The sequence below is a fragment of the Notolabrus celidotus genome, chromosome 21 (assembly GCF_009762535.1).
Source record: "Notolabrus celidotus isolate fNotCel1 chromosome 21, fNotCel1.pri, whole genome shotgun sequence".
In the NCBI taxonomy this organism is placed as follows: domain Eukaryota; kingdom Metazoa; phylum Chordata; class Actinopteri; order Labriformes; family Labridae; genus Notolabrus; species Notolabrus celidotus.
Window position 1 is genome coordinate 17331491 of NC_048292.1, and position 25665 is coordinate 17357155.

Consider the following 25665-nt stretch of genomic DNA (forward strand, 5'->3'; position numbering starts at 1 on the left):
ATATTACTTTTATCCACAGACACTTGAAATCTGAGGTTAAAGAAAACCACTTCTAAAAAGCTTCTACTAATGATCATGCAATTTGTTCACAGGCCTGTAACAGTCCCTGAACAGACCCTGTACTACAGCTCTTTAAACTGATTACACACGTTTCCTGGGTGTTAGTCGAGTGGCTCACTTTTTACGTTCCTCTCTAGTCGTGGTAATAAAAACTTCCATTTCGTCAAATTAACGCCGTCGTGTCAGCAGCTCTGCTGTATTGGTTTGTTCTGCATGCTCAGTTAAGTGCGACTAGCACGCTAAGTGATCTAATATTGGAAAAACTAATGTTGTATAAAGTCTGACGAGGTCACTAAATACTGCTGGGTGTTTGAAAAGCAGTTGATTAATCACTGTAGACGTTATGTTACTTAATTGATCGTGGCAACAGTGTGACATTAAAGCAATAATGAGTGTACCCTCAGTGTGATCTGTGTTACTTGAGCCTGGATCAATCTCGAATAATAACAATCATATTAATATCGATCAGGCATGCGGATCAATAGAGACGACACAAGTGACAGTAAGAAAACACCAGAGGTGGTTTGAGAACATTTAATATCCAATTAAAATATATTCCAGTTTATTTAAGAGAAAACATTTGTGACAAATAAAGAAATTGTGTAAAAATGTCTCCTTTAAAATTCCAATGTCTTTATATTATTTTAAACAGCAATGTTTGAAAAATATGGTTAAATCAAAAACAGAAAATAACTGTAGATATGTATAAGACTTTATTCTTTCAGAAATCTTAGCTGTACATTTAAGTTGGAACAAAACATGCTGGTTATTTGTACTATGAGAACAATACGCTTTGCTTGTGTACAAAAATAGGAAAAAAAATACTCTGTTATATGAATCCTCTTTTTTTTTTTTTTTTGCTGCTGCTGTTTTCTGTATTTCTGTATTCTTTGAGAGCTGTTGTGAAGTCTGAGTTTAGCAAAGAAGCTAAACCAAAGCTACAACCATTGGCGCCAATTCAGTGCAACATTTTTTCTTGTCTGACTTCACTTGAAACAAGTGGAAATCTTCTGATACACACAGTGCAGGAGTATTTGGAAATATATCTTCTATTATATTGGCTTAACAGGCCTGTAAACTCCAAACAAGTCATATTAGATACACATCTATACACCCTTTGATGCTTATATTACCTTGATCTCTGTTTAACTAAGGAGTCGTTTACTTTACTAAACTTAGTATCATTCAACTGTTTCATATTCTGAAATCACAACATGAAAAGTCAGGGCTTAAGAGTTATGGCTCTGGCAGGAAGAAGTCTTTTGTGTGATATGTCATGATGAAAGCACAAACTGAACTTCTGACTGCTTCATCTATCATTTCAATCTGTTCATCTAAAAAAAGAGGTACACCTCAGACTGAGCTCTCTGTGAGGTAGAGCAGAGTAAGTACTTCCTGTTCTTTTCTTTTCCTTCAAGTTTCATTGATACCATGTCATTCTAAGTCTTCACTGTGATGATGGTGCACATGACAGGATGAAGAATTCTACTAGCAAAGCACTGGTAGAACTATGAAGGGCTAGGAAAAGAAAATATGAGGTGTCCATTTGATAAAAGTCTAAAATAATTTGGGTGGTAAACATACTTACTAAAACATTTCTCCACAGAGAAAATGTGTGAGAACTGAGTTTAAAAGAATTGTGAACTCATAAATTAAATTCTAATAACATCAAAACATTCTTAATTTCCAAATATACAGAAAAAACATGTTTAACATGTTTAACGCTTCATTTTATGAGTTAAGTTTCAAGTCTCAGCGCTGGTTGTTAGCCAAGGAAGACTCCTTTAGTAAAAGCCAGGAGGCTAACTAGTATCACACCACTAAATCAGACTTCAGGAGTCAACATAATAAAATCTATTTCTGCTACACTTGATGAAAAGAAAGCTGCAGAGTGCTGACCTCAAATACCTTGGAAGTGCAAGGTTGCTGCATATTGGTCTTCACTGAGAGTGAACGTGTGTACAGGCTACATTTCCTTTGAACTACAAGTGAGGTCCAGACAGTACGGTTATGCCACATCTGTGCCAATAATGTGTGGTTCTTTGCTTTTTTTCCAACAAGAGTCACAAAGCTGAGTTGTGTTTTTAACAGAAGCAAGTTCATGTCAACATTTTGGAAAGTGTGTTTTTGTTGCATCCAGAGTCTTGATATGAATGAAGCGAGGTGATAGTGCAGAGGAGATACATTTAGATATATCTGATAGTCAGAGCAGGACCCATGTTAAGTGTAAGAAGAAGCCTGCTTTAAACAGGGTGTAGGTACAGGCAGAGGGTGTGAAGAGTCATCAGTACTTGGCGCTGGAGTCGTTAGCACAGCGGCTGACGTAGGCTTCGTAGATGGTGTCCAGGAATGAGCTGTCAGTCTGAAACAGACAAGCAAGCGTTAGTAACACATGTCTGTTTGCCCTTATTACCTGGGTGTGCTGAATACTGGAATCTGATTGGTTAAAGCCCCATTATAACAATGATTAATTCTCGCTAGGGACAACTTAATTACACACTTCATAACATATCAATCTGCGCCAAGGAGTCTGGCACATACACTACCAGTCAAAAGTTTGGACACACCTTCTCATTCAATGATTTTTATTTATTTTAACTATTTTCAACATTGTAGATTAAAACTGAAGACATCACAACTATGAAATAATATGGTTTTGCCATAATCTGGATTACAACAGTAGTCAAAAAGGGCAATAAATTGTGTACTAACCCTACCTCTGAACAACACAACTGATGGTCTAAAACACATTAAGAAGGCAAGTCATTCTACAAATGAACTCATGTTAATTAGAAACCATTCCAGGAGACCACTTCATGAAGCAGACTGAGAGAATACCAAGAGTGTGCAAAGCTGTCATGAAGGAAAAAGGAGGCTGCTTTACAGAATCTAAAATATAAAACAGATTCTGGTTTGTTTAACACTTTTTTGTGAATTAAATAATTCCATATGTGTTCTTTCATAGTTTTGATTTATTCAGTACTAACGTACAGTGTTTCAAATAATTCAAATAAATACAAACCCTTGAATGAGAGGGTGTTTCCAAAGTTTTGACTGGTGGTGTATTTAATATTACTCTTGATTAATTTGGAGAACAGGAATCCTTGTGAGCGATGAAAAAGAGAGAGGAGGAATACCGAGCAGAAATGCAAAGTTCTGCTTGACGGAAAAGAAAAAGACAACAAGCTGGAAAGTGACGGGGAAGAAAACCTTTATCAGGTGCTGCAGTCCTTTTTTTGCATCTGTTCAAAATGCCAACGGAAAACGCTGTTTTGACTTTCACTTGAATGAAAGTGGGAAGTTTGATGTGAATTCGTCCCGCATGTAGGCTGACAGGAATAAACTTTTGCAGTGGAGGCGCTGCTAAAAACTGGGAAATCTGAGGGACTATTTTTTTAGCAGGACAAATAAATAATTTCTAAATCAGTAAAATTAATATTAAATCAAATATTGTGTGAAATTGTTGACTTCTTTAGTCTGCAGCCAGGTAATGAGAGAGATAATGTATAGTGAGCAGGTGGTTATGAAAAAGACAGTCCTGACAGGGTGAGCAACATCCCGACGCAAAGCCAAAAGTAATGCGTGTATAAAGAGTGATTTTTCTTACTTGGATCAGGTGCAGAAGCGAGGCTTGAAGCTGGCTTTTGGACAGAACTCTGGCGTCCCCCTGAAGTGAGGGTCTCGACGGGGTCAAGGGGGCATCTGCTGACGACACACTGCCTGACTTTGCCTGAGTGAACACGCTGGGAGAGAGGAGCAGGTCGGGGGCCACAGTGGCTGGTATCCGCTGAGGGGAGATGACCTGAACAAACACACTCAGTTATTAGTGGTCTTTCAAATAAATAATGAAATGAATTGTTACCCGACCGAGCAACCTAAATATAGACTCAACAGTAAGTCATTGAGAACTTCTAACAGAGTTTACAGTACGTACCTGAAACTGCAGTGCAGCTTTTTGCGCTGCAGTGACTGTGCTCGGATTTTGAACCGGGGCTACAACAGCAGCAGAGGTGTGACCCTGAGTGGGACCCAGAAACCGAGGGGCTAGTCCCGGACCAGGTCGAGGGGGGTTATGGGAGGCCATGTGTTGCTCTTGTTGGACCAGCTGGAGTTTTTGTAGGAGTTCATGTGGCGATACGACACCGGGCATCTGTGAGAACAGAGCTGACAGGAGAATAGGGACCGAATGATTAGAAAAAATGTAGATACATAAAGAAACAGTACAAAGACAAATATCTGTGAGAATACTACCTGAACGCCCAACTCACATTGACTAGTAAGAGGCCTTCAGTATACTTTCTACAAGGGATGTCAAGCTATTCATAAATCTGTATTATTTACTTACAAGACCTGACATTTTGTAGGTTAAACAAAAGTTATAATAACAGGGATTGTGTTGTGGCTGGTTGTCAAATTTAAATGTTTTAGTTCCACCTTGATAAAAAATAAAAACCTCTGTAAAGGCAGCTTGGAAATTCAGTTTGTAAGAAAAATAACAAGACTGTTTTATTTGAGGAAATCAATGTCATACCTTGAGGAAGTTGAGGGACTTGGTCATTGGTCACCTGAGATGGCAGTAAACCTGGTAAAGCAAGAGAAACAGGCTTGAAATGAGGGACTTGATGCTATTATTACTTATTTCATATATCATCAACGTTGACGGAAACCTTGTATCTCCAAAACCACTACTTTCTAGAAAGTAATAATTAATCTGTTATATTTTAGAAAGCCTACTAAGACATAAAGGAAGACTAATAGCATTGACCAATAGAGGCAGATGGCTGTCTAACATGAGTCTGGTTCTGCTCAAGGTTTCTGCCTGTTAAAAGTATGTTCTTTCTCACCACTGTAACTAGCTAAATACTGAGAGGTGCAATGCTCATGGTGGATTAAGATGAGATAAGACTGAGTCTTATCCTGTGTCAGGGTGTTGGGTCTCTGTTAATACTTTAACATAGAGTATGGTCTAGACCAGCTATGTTTGTAAAAGTGTCTTGAGATAACCTCTGTTGTGATTTGGCACTAAACAAGTAAAGATTAATTGGATGATTAATTGATAAATAAAAAAAAATTTGAAGATGCAAGGTTTCTGAAAGCGATGATATTTCATCTATAAATAATATTTATTTTGGTAAATGTGTCAACAAAACTAAACTCCAATATTTGCTGTAAGAGCACATGAAGTATTATCTGTCAGTGAATGGTGACGTTGCCTTTGCATACTAGAGATTAATAGACGCCCTACCTGCTCCCTGTCCGATTGAAGCTGACTGGCTGTTGTGCTGCGCCTCTGCTTGAGATTTATTCAAGCTGGCAAAATGCTGCTGGATTTGTTGCCCTTGAAGGTGGGACCATGCTACAGAGTCCATCATCACAGGCTGGGAAGAGAGATGAGGGATCTGCTGCAGAGGAGGCAGAGGGTGGGTGCAAGGGGGCTGTGGAGCAGCAGACGTGAAGGCGGTGGAGGAGGGAGGGGGAGGTGGTTGAGTTTGGAAAAGTCTCTTGATAGGGTCTGATTGAAGCTGCTGCTGCTGAGGATGATGAGGATGTTGGAGCTGCTGATGATGTTGGAGCTGCTGATGATGTTGGAGCTGCTGATGATGAAGGAGCTGCTGATGATGTTGGATCATATGGTGATGGTGGTGGTGATGCTCCAGAGGCATCCCGTTGTCACATAGCCTGTTTTCAGGGGACTCGGGCACGGTCTGAAGCACCACTCCTCTCTGCCCCTGCATGAGCTTCTGGATGGCTGGGCAGTGCTGAGGCTGCTCCTGCTGCTGGTGTACGACAACATTCCCACCATCTATCCCGACTGTTTGTCCCCCAATCACAGCCACGAGACCTCTATCTGGACCCCCATGCATGACCACATTCCCTTCCTTTGAGGGGACAACTCTGCCAGACTTCAGCGTCCCCTCATACGTGAGTGTGCGGGCTACAGGCGGGCGAGTGACTTTTCCTGTTGATGGCGACCCTGTCACGACCCCATGGGGCGCTAAAGGAGAGACTGGGTGAGGTTTGGGCTGGTTGGGCTGCTGGGTGCCAAAAAGAGTGGCAAGAGAGAGAGGCTTGGGTTCAGCACTCTCTGTATCCTAGGGAGAGAGAAAAAGAACATTAGGACTTAGAAGAGTGAGAGATGGGGACTGAAGTAGGATGTATATTTGACATATTTGAGGCACTTGGAGACATGACAACAAAACAGGGTTGCATCCAAAAGTTTTAATGGCAGTTATGTCTCTAAAAAGGCATATCAAAGAATGACAATGTCCCAAATTCAACCACAAAATGAAACATCAGCTGAGTGTAGGAGTTATACCTGAGTGTGGGGTTTAACAGGGATTGGTTTGATCAGGTTTGGGTTTCCACAAAGCACACTGCTGCCACCTATCTCCTTTGGCTCTGAAGTGGACTGCCCCTGAAAAGGCAAAAAACGTATTGAAACTTAAAAAAACAACACACCAAGTAAGCTTGGAGCGCTGTGATGCAAGCTTGGTAGCATCGTCAGAGGAAGTGAGGAGAGTCGGTGGCGCCCATTTCCAACGAAAACTTGGAGTGAGAGCTAACTTTCAATAGATCGCGGTAAGGGGGCGGCTTTGCTATGTACCGTCCCAAGAGTCAGAACAAAGCATGGAGAAGCAGCATTTTGTTATTATGCAGCACAGACCTGTAATAATCTCCCAGAGAGTATTAGACAAGCCCCAACTCTGACCACTTTTAAGTCCAGACTAAAAACATTCCTCTTTTTAGCTGCTCAATAATGGATGCAAACCCATTTTTAAATCTTAGTTTTTATTTCCGTAACTACAAACTTTTATTTGATTTAAAAAAACTGAGTTTTAATGAAGTTTCGTAACTAATTTTACTTACTTTCTTGATGTTAGATTTTGAAATATTTTATGTTTTCATGCTTTTTTTTTTGCTTAATGTCATATTTTAAATTGGGTATTTTCTGACAAGGCGGCATTATGGAGTGAACCTGATATTGGATCTACAATAAGATGTTGGGCATACGGGCACCCTGCGGGGTGTCAAGAGGTCTGAGCCAGCTTCGGGCTGCGACTCGACACAGGAAAGATTCAATGTGTGAGTCTTAACCCTTGGGAAGAAGTTCTGACATGAATCAAATAAATTAAAGGGTTCATTTCGGTTAAGACAAGATCAGTTGGGATTCTGTGTCTGGCGGGACAGTAAGACTCTGCAAGTTACGGACTTCAGAGCAGTGAAGGGGGGCTGATTATTTATAATAATCCCTCCTAATTTAAATCAATAATAAGACCCAACACTATTTACTATGTTCGTTACGCTACATAAGTACAGAAAGGGAGAGAGAGAGAGAGAGAGAGAGAGAGAGAGAGAGAGAGAGAGAGAGAGAGAGAGAGAGAGAGAGAGAGAGAGAGAGAGAGAGAGAGAGAGAGAGAGAGAGAGAGAGAGAGAGAGTAGATCAAACATAACTGACCGCATATAAAATTTTAATATTTGAAGTGTTTGCTGTGTGTTTTTGTTGATTGTTACTGTTCTGTTTTTTTTTTTATATACTCTGTGAAGCACTTTGAATTGCTCTTTGTATGAATGGTGCTTTATAAATAAACTTCCCTTGCCTTGCCTTACTAGACTCCAATCAGGGCAAGTCATTAAGTACAATCCTTTTTTTAAAAATAGGGCAAAAAAAGAAGCAAAGGAATGGGAGATGCATAGTCAGAGTGTGGACAAAGAATCAAAAATAAATGTTGATTTAAACAGCTTGCTCCTCTACTAGTCAGCATCAAGAAATTCAAATAAAGTGCGTCAGATTTTTATTAAGAAAGAGAACAAAACATGAAAACAAACTTAGGAATGTGTAAGTGTAACTGTTTCCTGCAGTTCCTTACCTTGTCAAATTCTGTGCGTGCGTTTGTCAACATCTTGATGATGTCCACTCCCTTCCCTTCACTCACTCTTCCAACTTCTGCAACCCCTCCTCCTGGGGACAACCATCCACCCTGAGAGTGAGCCAGGGTCTGCTCCTGCTGGGTCAGACTGTACATAAACACACAAATGAGACCATGTGGGAAGAAATAACAGACATAAAAGTGAGCAGAAAACTTTCTTCAGGATGAGACCACCACTACCCCTGAGCCAAATATACATATAGGAGATTTGAGTGTACGACACAGTACCATTAATAAACATTAATAGTTTCTGCTGTGTGGAGAACTAAGAGCATGAAACAAACAAGATCACTCACTCATCGTCTCTCATTGTAATTGTGTTTGTTTTAAAGGCTGTGTACATTTTGTTTGTGGATATACTTAAAGCACTTACAACTTCATCTTCAAGGCAACGCGCTGACAGTCCTCTTTATCGTAAAACCAAATCCCATGGATAACCACTGTGAGGGGAGGAAGAGAAAGAAGGGTCAGAGAGGGAACAGAGAGAGGTGATCTTGTATCCATAAGTGGTCCTGGTCTGGAGTAATTCCCAGGTCTATGATAAAAAAACAAATTAGCTCCAAAAGTAATAAAACTGCATTTTGACTTCTGAGATTCACCATCCAAGTTGAAATGAGACAACCCAATAAATTTCTTACAATCATATAAATGCACAGACGCGCTGTCGTCGTACAGCTCTACTGGTGTGACATCACTGCAGTCCCACTGGACATGTAAACTGTTTATTATTAGCCCTGCTGGGTCTAAACTGAGTCATTTCCCAATGGGTGCAGAAGCTTGCAGTGCCATTACAAGTCCCAGGAGTCTCCTTAGTTACATAAACATGGTCAACAAGGGAGGGGAAAGATAACATCCACACCTATTTGTAACAGGATTTAACAGAAAGTACATGGCTTTTCATTACACAATGACTCATCTTACTGTTTTCAAATCAGGAATCTTAAAAGCAGAATGAGCCGGGTAGCTTTGGAGCACATTTATTTCATTCTAGTCAGTCAGGAGAGAGAGATTCATACTTCTACCAACCAGGACATTCAACAGTGCATTTATCCACTAATATAAGTCTCTAGGTTTGGTTTAAAATGTTCTGCAATAGAACCGATTCAATTTCTTCACTTTGGTATCTTAAAACACAGAAACAGGCAAAAGGAAGAGTCTTGGTAAGATTCTCACAAACTGAAATGTGTCAGAGTACAGGGGATTAGGATTAGACAATGTCCATTTTCAGTGATATTCTACATAAAGTGATATGTTGTACCATTAATGACCCTGTTACAGTTACATAGGCCTCTATTTTTTGTGTTAGGTTTTGCCAGATGTGCTTGGTTCTTACTATCTCAGCTGTGTCTGAGGAGAAAAATACATTTATTTGGTTATTGACTGATGTAGAGACTATTTTTGATCTCAATTTGTTCATCACTCATCAAAACATCTCAAACCACAGAGTGGCTTCTTCTACATCTGTCAAAGCAACAGTTTCAAATACAAGAATATTCATTCATTTTGTTTTTCACCAAGCTTGACGTATCTATGCCTGCCCTCACAGAACTCTTAGCAAAATATAACATAATATCAGGATTCAAGGTTACTGTGCAAAAAAGTGTGGCCATGCCCTTCAACTCCCTAACTGAGATGATCACAGACCAGCTTTTCTTTTCAATGGAACTCTAAATCCATCATATTTAGGTTTAGAAATTCTGAATTAATTAAGAGAAAATATTTTCACTTAATTATGAGGTCCTACTTAAAGCTGGGGTTGGTAGTCAGATTTAGATACACTTTTTGTTAAACTGGTTAAAATGATCTTTATGTCCTGATGGCAATCGATACATAATGTGTTCTTAAAAAAGAGCGAAGAAAAGCTGCTATCTACAGCCGGAGTAAACCTGGGAAAACACCAACCAATCACCGTTTTTTGGGTGCCAAAATTTTAAACCATTCAAATACCATCCTGCCGTTCTGCCCGCCTCCTGCGCGTACATTTCCCTGGTGTGTACTCTGAGTTCCCGTCTCCTGCCTCTGCTTCCCCTGACTCTATTTACTGCCCCTCTCGCTCGGCCTCTGACCCGATGAGGTGCTTTGCTCAGGACTGTAGTCCGGATCAGAGTCTAAAAAGCTCTCACCACGGGGGCTCTGACAAGCAGAAGAATGAATGACATTTAGTAAGTCCTACAGAAAATGTAGATGTACTGTAGTGTCCGTCCGGATGCTGTAGGGATGAAGAGTTTTAATAACCGGTCACTGTCAGCTGTGATCACACCAACCAACAAAGCAACAATCAATGTTTGAATGAATGAAGAACTTCTCCTCGTCTCTCCTCTCTCCCGCTCGCACTCTCTACACCTCAGTCTCCTGATGCCTTCACTAATCGTCAACACTGTGGGAATTAAGAACCTCTACACTGAACACGTTTAACAAACAGTAGAGCTGTTACAGTATTATATATGTGTTATAACTTTTCTCCTGATATCGTTTCACCAGTACAACTTGATAATGCTAGAATGACAGTTGTGAGTGCTAACAGCAGCCATGTTTGTTTGTGTTTTTAACTTTCACTATGATAATGTTTTGGTGAGGACCGGTTTTGAATCAGTCACGATCATATGGTCGAGAATCAGCGGCGCTCGTGCATGTGAGCGGGGGGGACGTCGTTTTGGAGGAGCTCCGAGGGAGGAGGGGAGGGGTTAGACGGAGTCATGAGGAAATGCTACTTTCAAATTCATGCTAGTTTTCCGAGACTACCAACCCCAGCTTTAAAAGGTTGAGAAGGACTTAGATAGATGGATGCAACTGTGTGTTTATCTTTTTATTGCTCTGTCATAATTGTAAAAATAGCAATAAAAATACTGTTTAAAAGAAAAAGAAGGTAATCTTGAACATATATTTGATTACCATAAAAGCTTCATCTGATTAAAAAAAAAAAAAAAGAATATTCATTTAAAAGCAGCAAATCCTCAAATGAAAGAAGCTGGAGGCACCACAACTTTGATAGTTTTGCTTGAAAATGCATAGACTGTATAAAACATGGACATAGTCTCTGTGATGTCACCCACTGGTTTCTAAAACAACGCTTTGAGGCCTGGCAGGCGACATGCTGGAAAAGCTGACTCAACCTAACTTTAGCCTTTTGTGAACAGCTACAACACAGCCACTTGTTTGTCAACTCAACCATATCCCTTATCCTGCAACTTTATGCATAACTCTTGGTCTTTATGTGACGTGTTCCAAAAAGAAGATTAACCCCCTGTCGGTGTGTTTAACTAAATAAATGAGCCATGACACAAGGCTGTAATTCTGTTTCTCTATGCTGTAAAAATTGGCTTTTTAAAATGGACCTAAAGGGGTTTCTTTCGTTTTTGCAGCCAGCCTCAAGTGGACACTTGAGGAACTGCAGTTTTTCACATTGATTTATTTTTCAACAGCTTTGTTTTTGTTGGATTAAACAGCTGAGAAGAGACGAGAAATGTGGGAAACAGAGAGTGGGGGACAGCAGGCAGCAGAGGGACGCAGCAGGGAGTCATGTGACTGGGACTGTAGCCTCTGTGCAAAGAGTTTAAACGTAAACTAAAAACATATTTATTCAGTCTGGCTTTTATGTAGTGTTTAACAATTGTATTACTTACCTTTTACTGTAATATTGATTTAAATGTTGCTTTATTATTTTAGTAATTTTAACTGTTATCTCATTCTATTTTTATTTATTTATTTATTTATCAACTTATTTAATTTATCTACTCAGTTTCATAGATAGTTTTAGTTTTATTTTCAACTCTTATCCTTACCCTTTTTAAATCTACTTATTTTAACTATTTGTATTCTTAATTTTGATGCTTTAAATTTTTTTAATTACACATATTTTATTGTTGGTGTGTATTAGTCTCTATTTTACTTTAATTATATTCTTATTATTATAATTATTATCATTATTATTATTATTATTATTATTATTATTATTATTATTATTATAATTATCATTGTCATTATTATGATCATTATTATTATTATTACTATTATTATTATTATTATTTTCCCCTAATATGTCTTGCCATTGTTTTATTTCTGCTTCTTTCTTGTTTTTCAATCACTGTAAAGACTTTGGGTTGCATTTGATTTGTATGAAAGGTGCTATATAAATAAAGCTTGATTGATTGATTGATTGATTGATTGATTGATTGATTGATTGATTGATTGATTGATTGATTGATTGATTGATTGATTGATTGATTGATTGAAGGGTGCTCCTGAGCTGCTAGGTCACAAAGGCACCCATAAATGGATTAATGGATTGATTGATTATCAAAATATTTGGCAATTAATTCACTACTACCAACAATTGCAACTCTAATCTAAACATTAAACTATGTATTATCATGAAAGTAAATCTATGTCCATTCTTTTCAATCCCATCTCCTTCTGGACCTGTTTAACTACTAGAAGCAAAAATATGATTCAATCTGTAACATCTATATTTTGACCTGCCCGGCATGATGATAAAGATTAAAAGAGCAATAATCTGAGCAAGCACTCAGAACCAGAATTTACTGAATGATAATCTGGCAAGCACATGTACAAAAAAAGACTTTGAGGTTTGAAATCAAGTCCTTATCAAGACAGCCTGACATCACCTCACACCTCCACACACTCTGTGTCTGAAGTGGATCTCCAGGAGAGATAACACTGATCCAAAAAGGAAAGGGGTGAAGTGTTGATGATACGAGAGAGATAAAGAAGGAGAAAGTTCTGAATGCAGTGAAGAAGCAGGATTTAAAAACGGAGAACAGAGATTAAAGTAAGAGATCTACTGCAAGACACACACACATACACACACATTCCCACACAGACAGACGGGCAGAAAAATACACAAATACACTTTTGGCTTCAAATGAGGTCGGGCTCGTCACTGAGGTCAGTATGGATAAGGGCAACAGGCAGAAAGGGAGAGGCAGACTCACAAACACACACTCAGGGTTCAGTTGAGCCTGGGAAAATATCAGCCCCCAGTACCAAATAAGTAACTGCAGTGGGAGCCTGTCTGGAGGAGCCAGAGCCACTTAGTGCTCACTGGGGATGAGACAGTTTGACAGAGACGGAGAGACACACGCGGTCAAAGTCAGAGAGCTGGAAAATCACACAAAAAATAAGGGAGACAGGTACAAAATGGGAGGAAGTGAGGTGGGTGAGAGAGAGGGATTATCAATGTGTCCATCAAGAGGAAGAGATCTAGTTCAGGGAGCTGTTTAGCTGTCAAGAAAACAGAAGCTGAGATAAGCCAATGAATGAAAAATGTAAAAAAGGAGAAACAAAGAAAGAAGGCTAAACAGAGGATGCTGTGATAGATTCTCACAAGCTGCTCTAACCTTAAAAAAGCCCAAACCACAATGCGATAGAAACCCCTCAGAGAGAGAGAGAGAGAGACAGAGAGAGAGTGGGTGGGGGGAGTACTACAACCAGTAGCACTGATAAGAGCAGCCACAAGTTTAAGCTATCAGGGTGAATGTTAGAGGGGAGGGGGTTCCAGTCGACAGTCAGGGCAGAGGGATAACTCTGGGTCACTGACTAAAGAGACGAGGCTGAGCACTCTGGTGAAATGTCAAACAGGCAGATACCTTTAAATAAAGGAGGAGTGTGGTTCAATCTAAGGAACGTCAATCCTGAAGATGACCTTAACGCTTTACTCTTTGAATGAGGATCCAGGTCTGAAGCCGTGTGGTCTTTCCAAACTCTCTGCGACCACAACAAACCGGGGCTGAGAGCAAGCGCTGGACCACGTGGGATTATCTGTGACAGGACTTCAGCGGGACTTGGATCCAGTTTTAATTTTGGAGGATAATTGCTTCCTTCTTTTTTCCCTGAGTCTGGGAAGCTTCAGCTAAATCTGTCATTGTTCGTTCTCACTGCTCTGTTGGGACTTTGCTTTTTGACAAGGCGCTTCAAAATTAGACAGCTGTGTTATTGTGAGGCATTTTCCAGAGGGTTTGAATGTAATTTAAAGATACAGTAAGTGTATTTGGCTGTGAACCAAACTGCTCTCCTAGGACCACTGAGAAGACAGCATAGTGAGGATATTTCAAACAGAAGTTTTACCCAAGATGGATTAGGTGTGCTGATCAGCTCTTCCAGTACCACACATGCATGCTTGGGATAACTGTTGTCAAAGGAGAAACACCGCTTCTTTTCTTTGTTGGAATGGAATTCATGGCATTAGAGGAGGAGTATGAATTGAGGTTCACAGCTACAGAAACTTTCATCTAAGACAACATTACAGCTGTTATCATTGAGTTACGTCTGCCCTCTTTGGATTGATAACAGGTACGTTCAAACTGCTCTCCTGCTGCTGAAGCCCACTTCCAAGGAGGCTTTGCTCCAACTGCAGCGACAGCACAAGAAAAAATCTTCTGAGAGGAATCATCACACCCCCTCAGGCATCAACTTTAATACAACTTTGTGCCGGATAAGGGATTAATGTGGCAGCACTTCAAGGTCCAATCTGAGCAACTTGAAGCCCTGCAGAGACCCTAAAAAGTTACCACTAGACTTTAAGAGTGCTGAGAGACCTGCAGAGCCATGCTGAGAGGCCTGTTTCAGAGGAAACCTAAACATGAGAGGCTGGAGGAGGAACCAGAGGTCAGATTTAAAGGATCGATGGTGTCAGAGAAAGACCTGGGATATACATATGTACGACCAGGAGGTAAGAATGTATCCGATATACACAACGTTTGTTAAGTAGGGAGCTAATAATTTGCTCTATGAAATCAAAGATGTAATGTACATCCCATGTTACTAAATGCCACAGCAGCATTTTCAAATGATCTTTTGTTTGACAGATAAAAATCTTGTTTACGATCATGACTATCTATACATCCACATATCTGCCCAATCAAGATGCCATAATAGTTTTTGTTTAATATATGATATATATATCAATACAACTAAATGATAATCAAACCTTTAAAAAGCTATACAATAGTATGGAAAAAATAACCAACCTTCACTCTGAGCCTCACAGTTTGATCTGGGTGACTTGATGAATGGCGCGAGAGGACAGAGATACAAAGCCTTAAAGAAGTATTCCTCTCCTTTGGACTTTTCTATATTTTATACCATTACAACACAGAACTCAAGCACTGTTTGTGGGCTTTTAACAGTTTGATTTACAAATTAAAGCAGTTCAAAAAGTAGACATTATTCAATTTAACTGATTGTACATATTGTTAAAAAAAAGCAGTAGAATAAAGTAATCTAAAGTTAATGATTTTAGAAACAAATACGTTTTTTCTATGTTTTTCTATGTCTTTTTTTATTATTTATTTCCAGGAACAAAAACCTTACATTAGGCTAAAACATAGAGATTACTAGCTTGCTATAATTAAATTATAGGGATGTGTAACCCAGGTCACAAAACCTGATCAGGAGAAGTAAAATGTACATTCTGTCATTTGAAGGGAATGTATAATTGTGTGCATTTCAGTTCATGATGTCTTTGGTAAACGTCATTTAAAGTGTAATATATAGCAGACTAGCGCTGGAGTAACTTATTCTGAAGTTGTGGAGCTATATGCAAAATATATGTTCCAGACTCAATGCAACAGATAAACAAACAGTTGTGCTCATAAGTTTACATACCCTGGCAGAATTTGAGATTTTTTTTGTGTGGCCATTTTTCAGAGAATATTAATGATAAGAGGAAAAACTTTATTTCACTCATAGTCAGTGGTTGGGTGAAGCCATTTATTGTCAAACAACTGTGTTTAATCTTTTTATATCATAATGACAACAGAAACTACCCAAGAAATCAGACATTCTGCCAGGGTATGTAAACTTATGAGCACAACTGTACATTTGAACAGCTCTGGAAAAATGAAGAGCCCAGTTTTAAAGGTGACATATCATGCAAAATTGACTTTTTAATGGTTCTCTACCTGAAATATGTTTCCCTGGCATGTCTACAAACCCCCCGAAAATGAAAAAAATCCATTCTGTCCCTGTTTTGATTTCTACACCTTTCTGTAAATGTGTGCTGAAATGAGCCGTTTCAGTTATCCCTGTTTTTCATACGTCATAACGCCATCCGGTCTGTAACGGAAGTCAGAGCTCGGAGCTTGTTCAGCCCATAGACTGTATAAAATACAACTCAACCCCTCCTCTGTTTTTCATTACCTGCACAAATGTGTGCTAACAAGGAGCTTAGGAGGGAGGCATGCTAGTTGTAGGCTGTCTTAATAAACACAAAGGTCGGTTTTACTCCCCACGTCTGCAGATTTGAAGATCTAGTGGATGATTTTTATTTGTCATGGATAAGTGCTAGCGCTAATTAGCATAGCCACATAGCTACATGTTCATAGCTGTAGCTGTGTACCAAGACACACGTCGACATACTGACAAATAAAACAACAAGAAACACTAAATCTGTGACCAATCCTTCAGAAAGGTCCTGCTTCAGGCGCCTCTCCGTCAGGATCAGATTCTGGATCAGATTCAGAGGGTTGAAGTAACGCGATCTATGAGCAGCCGTGTATATTCAGCCAACATGTAAACATTAGATCAACGTGCTGGACAGCTGAGGCACATCCACTTCCTGAGGGGGCGTGGTCAGAGGGAAAACAGAGTGTTCTGAGGAGGACTGAAGAAGAGAGCTTTTCAGGCATGCCAAAATCTGATTTCAAAGTGTTTTTTTGAGCAAAAACTTTAAAGACATGTTTTGGGGACCTCTTAGACCAATATATATTGATGAAAAAAGCGTGATATGTCACCTTTAAGATGTGTTTTTCATCCGGTTCTACTTTTTACATTATTGTGTAAAGGTGAAATGAACATCTCTGTTGAATTGTGCACAACTTTGCTCCCAGCTTTCAAAAAGAATGTTCTCACTTTGATCTTTGCAGGAAATGACCGCTGATTAAGATGACAAAAAAGATGCAGTACTCTTCAAGCTGCAAATAATGCCAAGTAAAAATGAGTTCACATTCATTTCTGAACAACAGATTCAGTTCAGAAATACGAATTTGGTGGAATAACCTTAATTTAATATATTATATTTATAAGTACTAGGAATGTCAAAAATTAGTTGACTATGGATTAATTGATAGTTAAGATCTTACTCAAACACATTCATGTTTGGATTTTCTATCAAGTGTAACAAACATCATGTGGTCTCATATTTCATTCAGCTATCAGGGAGGGGTTTTAAGTTTAAAGCATGTTTTGGTTTGAATCAGCTGACTGAAGCTGTTGCGCACAGCAGAGACGCTCAGCTGGGGGCGGCGGGTGAGTGACAGGTCTCCAAGAGCGCTTTTTTTCTTTGTTGCCGGACTGATGACCCGGTTGCGCTCCCGGCTGACACCTGACCGCGTTCGCATGCTTATTTTATTATAAGAACCAGTAGACAGAAAACTGGACACTGTGAGTCTGAAATATGTTTCTGTTCAGTTCTCTTGTTGAAGTAGATCCATATGTTGTAGTCCGAGCCTTCACTTTTACACTGTGTGTCCACGGAGATAATGAGCCTGCTTCACATGTTAATATTCAGCGTGTTTAACATTTTGAACACATTAATACGATCCATAGCTATTCAATGCTGTCAGTTTTAAACATTGCGTCGTGAAGGAAAATTTGATTCAGGGGAAAAAAACGCATTTGGCATTGTTTTTGAGATGGAAAACTTTTAGCTTTTTCAATGATTAATCAATAATTGATCGTTAACATTTCCAAAGATCGATCAGGGAAAATACTTGAAATTTACATCCCTAATAAGTACAGATTTCATGCGTCTTAGCACATGATCTTTCACACTGCGGGTGGGTGACGTTCTCACTCCCTTGATGCAAAAATTCAAGCAGCTTGTCTTTATCTGATGGCTTGTCATATGATCACCAAATTAATACCTCAGAAAGGAGACTGAAGTGTTCATGTGTTGAGATTTAACAGACACTGGGATAGAATTGCTTCCATGGATCAATAGATGCTGCTTTAAAGAATAAGTTATGTTGGCCTCTTGATTTTTCTGGAGCTGTTTATCAGCTATATGGCAACAGGTGGATGTCAAACTAGGCTGGTATCTGTCAACTGAATTGGCTGATACTGATACCCTGTCAATAGATCAGTGCATATCAATGCATCTTTAATGATTATACCGCTTCAATATATTTTTAATCAAATAAGACATTGAAATCAGTTGTTACCTGTCCAAGAATCTTGTGGAAATGTAAGATACACCAACCACTGCCAAAAATCAACACACTACCAAAGACCCAGTTAGAAAAAGGTCACTGAGGAGGACAGAGTGGCAGCTACTGTTTGGGACTGTAGAGGCTCAAAGGAAGGAATGCAAAAAGCTTTCTAACTGTCGTCTCTGCACTGCAGGAGGAATCAAGACTTACTCAGACCACATTTCTCCTCCCCGAATCTTGCCCTCTTCTGTCGTGTATCTCCAAAGTTTATTTTTAGCCCTGGGTGCCACTTTGTGCCAACTACCATTCCAGGAAGTAACGGCAGCGCTGAGAGCTAAATGTTTGTGTAATGATAAGATTCCACGACCCCTGCTCACAAGGGTCATGACACAGTGGGACTGGCAGCATTACACACAGCCTGGAGCTTACATGGTCAGACAGATCAGAAGTTACCAGGAAAAAACGACAACAACAACAAAAAGAACCCACATTTTCCTGAGCTGAGACGTGTTCCTGTTTGTGAGCAGTTTTCTGGAAGAGATTCCTCCGCACTAAAAACACCGTTATCCAGTAAATGCTGGGTGATTGTTGGCTTTGTCATGTTGTTCTTTGGAGGCTTAACAGTTTTGATTCCACTTATCTGCTTGCTAAACATTTTACTTGGATCCAACAATGTCAGTAAATTACCGCATCTTTGGGGATAAAAATCCCTTTAAGTGTATTTCTCCTTTTTTGGGTACCTCATTATCTTCCTTCAATAAGTGTACTCAGTTGGAAGCTCTGACCATTAGCTTCACTATGCAGCCGGCGCCCATATTTCTTTTTTTTATCAGGGGAAAAAGCAATAAGATGTAGGGTGATTTACTGAATTTACGTGCAGTAAAATGTCCTTCCTTCGAATAAAAGTGAAAGCTAGCTGCTCACTTGCAATACATCCCTTATTACGGACAACATCCAGAGGCTTTATCCCATAGAATCTTGGATGTCAGATTTTTAAGAGCTCACTTCTGGGTGTGTAATAGCTGCTACAATGCCAGTAAGACAGACAAAGTCTTACAGTAAAGCGATCAAAGCAGGCGTTAGGAATCCACTGGTAAATATCACAGCATTCCAGCATTGCCTCTCACTGAGCCCGATGGAGCCTGTGGGACCATGACTGAGACGAAGGGAGGTCAGTGTGTGTGTGTGTGTGTGTGTGTGTGTGTGTCAGCAATTCCTGTCTGAGCGAGTGTGTGTTTGTGTTATCAGTGACTGATGTGGTGTATCTAATCTTTGCTTTGTGGCGCTGTCAGGCTGCTCTCCCACAGGGACACTCTGCGACGTGTGTTTGTCTGCGTGTGTGTGTGTTTGTGTGAGCCAGATGTAGGTCTCAGAGGGAGACAGGCTGATAGAAAAAAAGGGGTCACCTCTATACCTCTGCTCCTTATATGGTTTCAATCTCACATGAATGGCCTGTTCAACACTTTGGTCACTCTGCCAGGCTGTTTATCTTTTATCTTTTATCTAACTTCCTTCCTGTGGCTATAGATACACCAGGCAGGTCTTCGGGTCTTCAAAGCGGCCTAGATATGGTTTTATTTGGATTCTGAGCTAAATTATACACAACTCACTTTAAATACACAGTAACTTAAGGGCATCTAAGCAATCCAAGGATTCAGGGGAGTTAGAATAAAAGTGAGAAAGATGTTAAATGTTTGTAACAGATCCAAGAAAAAAGAGTGAGAAATTCTAGTCTCTTATTTTAAAGTCTGATATTTATGTTTTTATCTGTCACTTTCTGGTTAAATGGTCTCTCTCTGTGTCTTGTTTTTTCCTCGCTCTCTACATTTAAATAAATTGACCTCACTGTTTCTGCCCTCAGAGACACAGGAGGTTCTCTTTACACTGTAACGCGTGTTTGTGACTATTCCTGATACTTTCAATGTCTGCACAGTGTGACTGCCTGACTAACCTTGAAGTTACCATTCCCTGTATAAAGAAAGTTTCTAGCAGGTTAAATCATGTTTTTCTTCTGTAAATGCTTCAAGGCTGTGCTTGATATTTGGCATGTGCTTGTCTGTGTATATATACTGAGCCCAAAACAGGACTTGAGTAAACAACTTGTTAGACAAAAACTTCAGGTATCCATCATTTATAAGCAGACATAAGAAGTGTGTCTGTGTGAATGTGTCCTTACATCGGGCATTGCGGTAGAGCAGGAAGGGGTGCTGCAGCTGGAAGTCCAGGTCTTTGGTGATTGGCTCTGTCAGGTTCTCCATACTGAGTCTGTTCATGATGGTGAACCCATGCTTGGGAGATGCAAGTCTGAAATACACAGCAAGGCAATGAATCAATCACGACATGATGTAAGAGGCACTTCGGTCATGTTATATCCAGCTGTACTAACTGTGATATACACTACACAAAAATAAGCTCAGTTATAGAACAGGAGTAAAGCTGAACAGTACAGGGAAAAGAGTGTCATGGATGTTGTTTTAATAAGAAGACTTTTAAATGAATCTTCAACACATCAAAAGTTCTTCAAGTACAATATTTGAAGAACAGTTTGGCATGTAAAATCTTCAGAGTACAAGGTAGCAGAGTTCAGCATACACTTTCTTACCTTGTGTAGATAAAAAGGGTGCCTTCCACCTCGGTCTTCTCCTAAAAACACACACACATTAAAGGATGTAGCTGGTCATACAAATCCCTTTATGGATTTGATTTGATTTAATTTAATTTGAATTTATTTGATTAGGAAAATGCACATTCATTTCAACAGTGTGCATCAATGTAAATATGCCCGAATTAGCACAATAGGTAAATTTCATCCATAGTCCTAAGGCAGGTACACACATAAAACATAAAACAACAAGTTTTAAAATTACAGGATGTCACAAAACAGTTAACAGGACACTACACAAACTGACTTACAAACAGATTTTACATACAAAATGTTTGTGACATTATAAAAACAGGATGGAAGGTGAGGCCAAAGCCCCAGGGAACAGGCATCAAGTGAGAAAACAGATTATTCATGAGTACATGACTGGTTTGATTTTAATGTTCAAGTGTTTCTTTTAAAGGTACAGTAGTTCTCAAACTCCCTAATGTGAGATGGTAGTTTGTTCCAGGACTGTGTGCCTCTGACAGACACTAATACTGGCTGAATTTGGTTTTACATCTCTGTACATCACAGTCCCCTCTAGTTTGTGCTCTAATATTTATCATATTGTGTTTTTCTTTTTTACAAATTTGATCAATGATGGAGGGGCAAGCCCATTTAAAACTTTAAAAACCAGACAGATCTCAGTGTGGGTTTGAAAATGTTTAATGTTTAAAATATTATACTTCCTGACTATATTGCAATAATGTAAGTTGAGAGGTTTCCTGTCTAAAATGTACATGGTCTTCTTAAAGAGAGACTTGATGGGTTTGTAAAGTGCTGGATGTTGTGTGTGTGTGTGTGTGTGTGTGTGTGTGTGTGTGTGTGTGTGTGTGTGTGTGTGTGTGTGTGTGACCAAGTTGTGGATTCACATGTGTCACTGTGCACATGAGTGTGAAACAAGAATGGATCACTAACACAACTTAATTAAAATAAAATGTGAAAAACCTGGCACAAACATCTACATTCAGTGCTCCTCTGAAAACACACTATTTGTGTATGCTGACATTTGAAGTTAGTTAGTTTCCATTCAACCTTTAGCATCTGCTACTAGTGCAGTATATCATAACATGATACAGTAGTGGACTATTACTACTATTACTTTTTAACACTCTTTATAAAACATAGTATGATAGCAGGGGTTACCCGAGCAGTAACTTGATTAGTATGAAATCTGTGTTTGTGACAAAGCGCGCCTACAGACACGAAGCTAAGCTAAGTTAGCATATGATCTCATTAACTTACCCACTCATTCGCCCGGTTGTTATAAGTATACAGGGCAACTTGGCTGGCCACGTCCACAATGTTATTAATGTATGGGTCTTGTCGTTGCAAGGCGGCCAGACTTATGTCCAGTCCTTTCGCGGTGAGGCAGCCGCTGCTAGTCGCTGTCATTGTTCCCTATGGAGAAGTTAGCTCGCTACCTAGCTTCAGCGGCTAACAAGTCAACGATAGACGAGATCAAAACTAAAAAGTGACAGAGTAAACACGAGGAATAAACCTCTTTCTCCGCGGAAGTTTGTTCTGCTGATAACGACTCGTAAATCTTAAAAATGCCAGAGTTATCAAGTTCTACTTGGCATGAGTGAGTTTGTTAACAGCCATGTTTAACCGGAGATTGTAAACAACCAGACATGAGTAGTTGCACAGCCGGCGAGGAGATTTAAGGCTTATCAATCAACTTGGAAAAATCGATCGGGTGTACTAAGTTTTGCTGTTTGTTCAACGCAAACATATCAACGCAAACATATCAACATGTGTTTCATTGGATTATACTTTTAGTTACAGTTGGATTATGGACACTGGATTTCTAAACCTGTAAGGTAAAGAAAGTTCTCCTGTTCAGTTGTATTTAACTTGTTGTCCCTGCTTTTTTAGACTTTAAACCAGGGGTTCCCAAACTTTTCAGCTCGCGACCCCCAAAATATAGGTGCCAAAGACTCGTGACCCCCCCTGTCCCTCGAAGTGATTTAATGTGGCTTCATTTAGCTGGTCTGCAGAAAATGGGCCTACCTATATGAGCATGTGGCTGTGTTTCCTGTGCTGTTATGAATTAACCTGCTGCTACTGATGCTTTTGATAATTAAGTGTTCACTAACCTAAACTTAGGAGCCATCTGGCAAAAGGAAAGGCAGAAAACTCATTCCATTTTCTATTTTCGAGGTTTTATTTCAAGTAAAGCTACTATTTTTGTGGATATTTTTTTACAATAATGGGTAAAATGCATTCATTTTAGATAACTTAAAAAAGAAAATATTTTGGAAGACATATCATGACCCCCCATTTTTGTCTGTCCACTCCCCATGGGGGTCCCGACCCACACTTTGGGAACCCCTGCTTTAGACTATAGACTTTATTGTCCCATTGGGGAAATTCTTTTTTGCACAGCACCCTCTGCGTTTCCACAGACATAGACAGAGACATTCATGAAAAACAGACATTGCTCAACTGTACTAAACAAACTACCCACAGAGGCATCAACACTCAAACAGAGAAAGTGGTTTTACTCTCCTGTTGTTCAGGGTGCCTATAACAGCAGGGATCAGGCGCTTGCCAAGGCGAGCCCTTCTGCACCTCGGTACCCTGTACCTGCGCCCTGAGGGGAGTGGGATGAGGTGGGTGTTAAGTGGATGTGTGATGTCCTGTTCTATTGAGGTTGCAATACGTATGATGGCCCTGTTAAAGTCTGTGAGGTTTGGTGTTGGGAGATCGATTATTTTAGAAGCCGTGGTGGTTATGCGTGTGAGTTTGGCCTTGTTTTTAACAGATAACATGTTATAGAAGCAGGTGGAACAGTACAGCAGGATGGATTGGATCATGCTTTGACAGCAGCAGGAGGGGAGGAGACGGGGGTGATATGTCCTTTCAATTTACGGATGGCTGACAGTCTTTGATGGCTCCTTTTTTGAGTGTCACTGGTTTGCTGGTTGACAGTGAATTGATTGTCCAATGTTACTCTGAGGTATTTAAAGCTTTTTGTCAACATATGGAATCATATGTTGAGCATGTTTATGGTGTTTTTGTTGTAAATAAGAGTGAATGGCTGTTTCCCCCCTCTGCAATCTCTCCATAATATGAGCACAGGGTAACATACAGTAAACACTGTGGCTGAGTCCCATTTTTATTTTTTTATTTATGTATTTATTTCACATATAAAAGAAAAGAACAAAACATCTCTGTTCAATAACATGAGCCAAGATATAATGGGTAAATTCAATAATAAAACTAACCACTAACATGTTATGTGCAGGAGGAGCCCAAAAAAAACCCCCAACAGGCTTGTCGAGTGGCCCTCCAAAGAAAGCAATCAACACAAAGACAAAGTATCAATGTAGAACAGAATATCTACATACAAAACAAAAAAAGATTAGTAAGAGGGAGTAATATTTAAAACAATGATGAAAAGAAAAGAAGGGAAAGTTTAAAAAAAAAACAAAAAAAAAACAGAATATTTATTTATAAGTTAGGAAAGTAGGGAGAGTATGTGTTTAAATATGCATTCTAAATGTGTATCATGTTGTATTACTTAACTCACCTATTAGAAAGTGTATGTTTTTTTTTTTTGAATTAGTTGAAATTTGTGTTACTTATTATATGACCAGGTAAACTGTTCCAAAAGTGAGGGCCTCTGTATCTGATGTAAAACTGAGAAAAGGTTGTTGAAGTTACATTCCCACTCTAATCCACTAGGGGGAATCAAAGGGACAGTTAAAACACAACCATCCTCTCCATCCATACTGCATGGGCTGGAACTGATCTGAAAGCCTTAACAAGACTGTTTAGAGAGCATGCCTCTAGAGTTTTGAGTAAGTGGAAAGAGAGCACATATAAAAAAAAAAAGCCGTTACAGTGTATTCCACTGTTTTTCAGTGGAGCCAGTTCCCATCACAAGATAAACTACAATTTTTTTTTAACTATATGGACAGTTCAGGATATATTTGGCTTTTGGAATCATATGTTGAGCATGTTTACGGTGTTTGATAAGTAGCCAGTACAATTATTTATTATTATTTATACATTAAAGAAACATAGCATTTAGGCAACTGCAAAAATCATCTATATCCCATGTAATACAGTCAAATTTAATGGTTGAATCTTGGTTAATTCACATGATCTTCTCCCCTTTAACAATGCTGCTGCCCTTGTTTGTGTGAAAATAGTTTTTCTTATGCCCAGGCTAATTTAGATGCAGTATTTTCTCTCCTTTGTTTAAGAATCAGCTCTTGGGTTTCGAGAGGTGACATATCCTGTCTGAAATGAATACTCAAGGACAGAACAGAAACGGATACAGAAACAGGACTTTGTGTTCCTGAAGTCAAAATCAGCTTTATACCAATATCACACAACAACAGCTCCATCATCAACAATGAGTGTCCTTATCCTTATTGTTGCATCTTGTCTTGTTGCAAGGGCACTTGAGGAAGCATCATGTATTCATCCTTTCTTTTTTTTAATGGCTAAATCACTTTTAAGCATTCTTTGCAAAATCTGCACTCTTGCTATCCTCTGGAGTAAACTGAAATAGATGTTTCAGAGCTCACACTGTCACAGAGATGTTCAACAGCTGGTGCAGATCCATCAGTAGTCATGTAGAAGTGTCCTTGAGAAACACAATGACCATCCAACTGCTTAAGCAGCATTGGATGAAAACATCTGCTTTCTGCACTTAGAGCGACTTCTCCTCTTAACGTGAATGGAGCTCTTCCATATCTGACTATGACACTTAAGCCTCAGCATTTACATGAAAGTAGCCTCTTTGTGGTTTAGTATGAGCTTGTTCATCTCAGAAAATATGTCTATTACTCTGTCAGGGTGGTAGTGTACATGTGTGTTTCTAGGTGTGCATCTCTTTGTCTTTATGTCAGGG

At 39.4% G+C, this 25665-nt stretch overlaps 1 protein-coding gene across 1 annotated transcript; it reads right to left on the reverse strand.

Moving 5' to 3' along the window:
• Positions 1-884: 884 nt before the first annotated feature.
• dcp1b (decapping mRNA 1B) lies at positions 885-22450 on the reverse strand. The gene is made up of 11 exons (XM_034673765.1): positions 22044-22450; positions 20757-20797; positions 20331-20458; positions 8362-8428; positions 7929-8076; positions 6377-6475; positions 5306-6152; positions 4592-4642; positions 3995-4224; positions 3668-3862; positions 885-2422 (listed from the first exon to the last, which is right to left on the reverse strand). The coding sequence occupies exons 1-11, from the start codon at positions 22191-22193 to the stop codon at positions 2345-2347; spliced, it is 2034 nt and encodes a 677-aa protein (XP_034529656.1). The 5' UTR covers positions 22194-22450; the 3' UTR covers positions 885-2344.
• Between the last annotated feature and the right edge of the window lie 3215 nt (positions 22451-25665).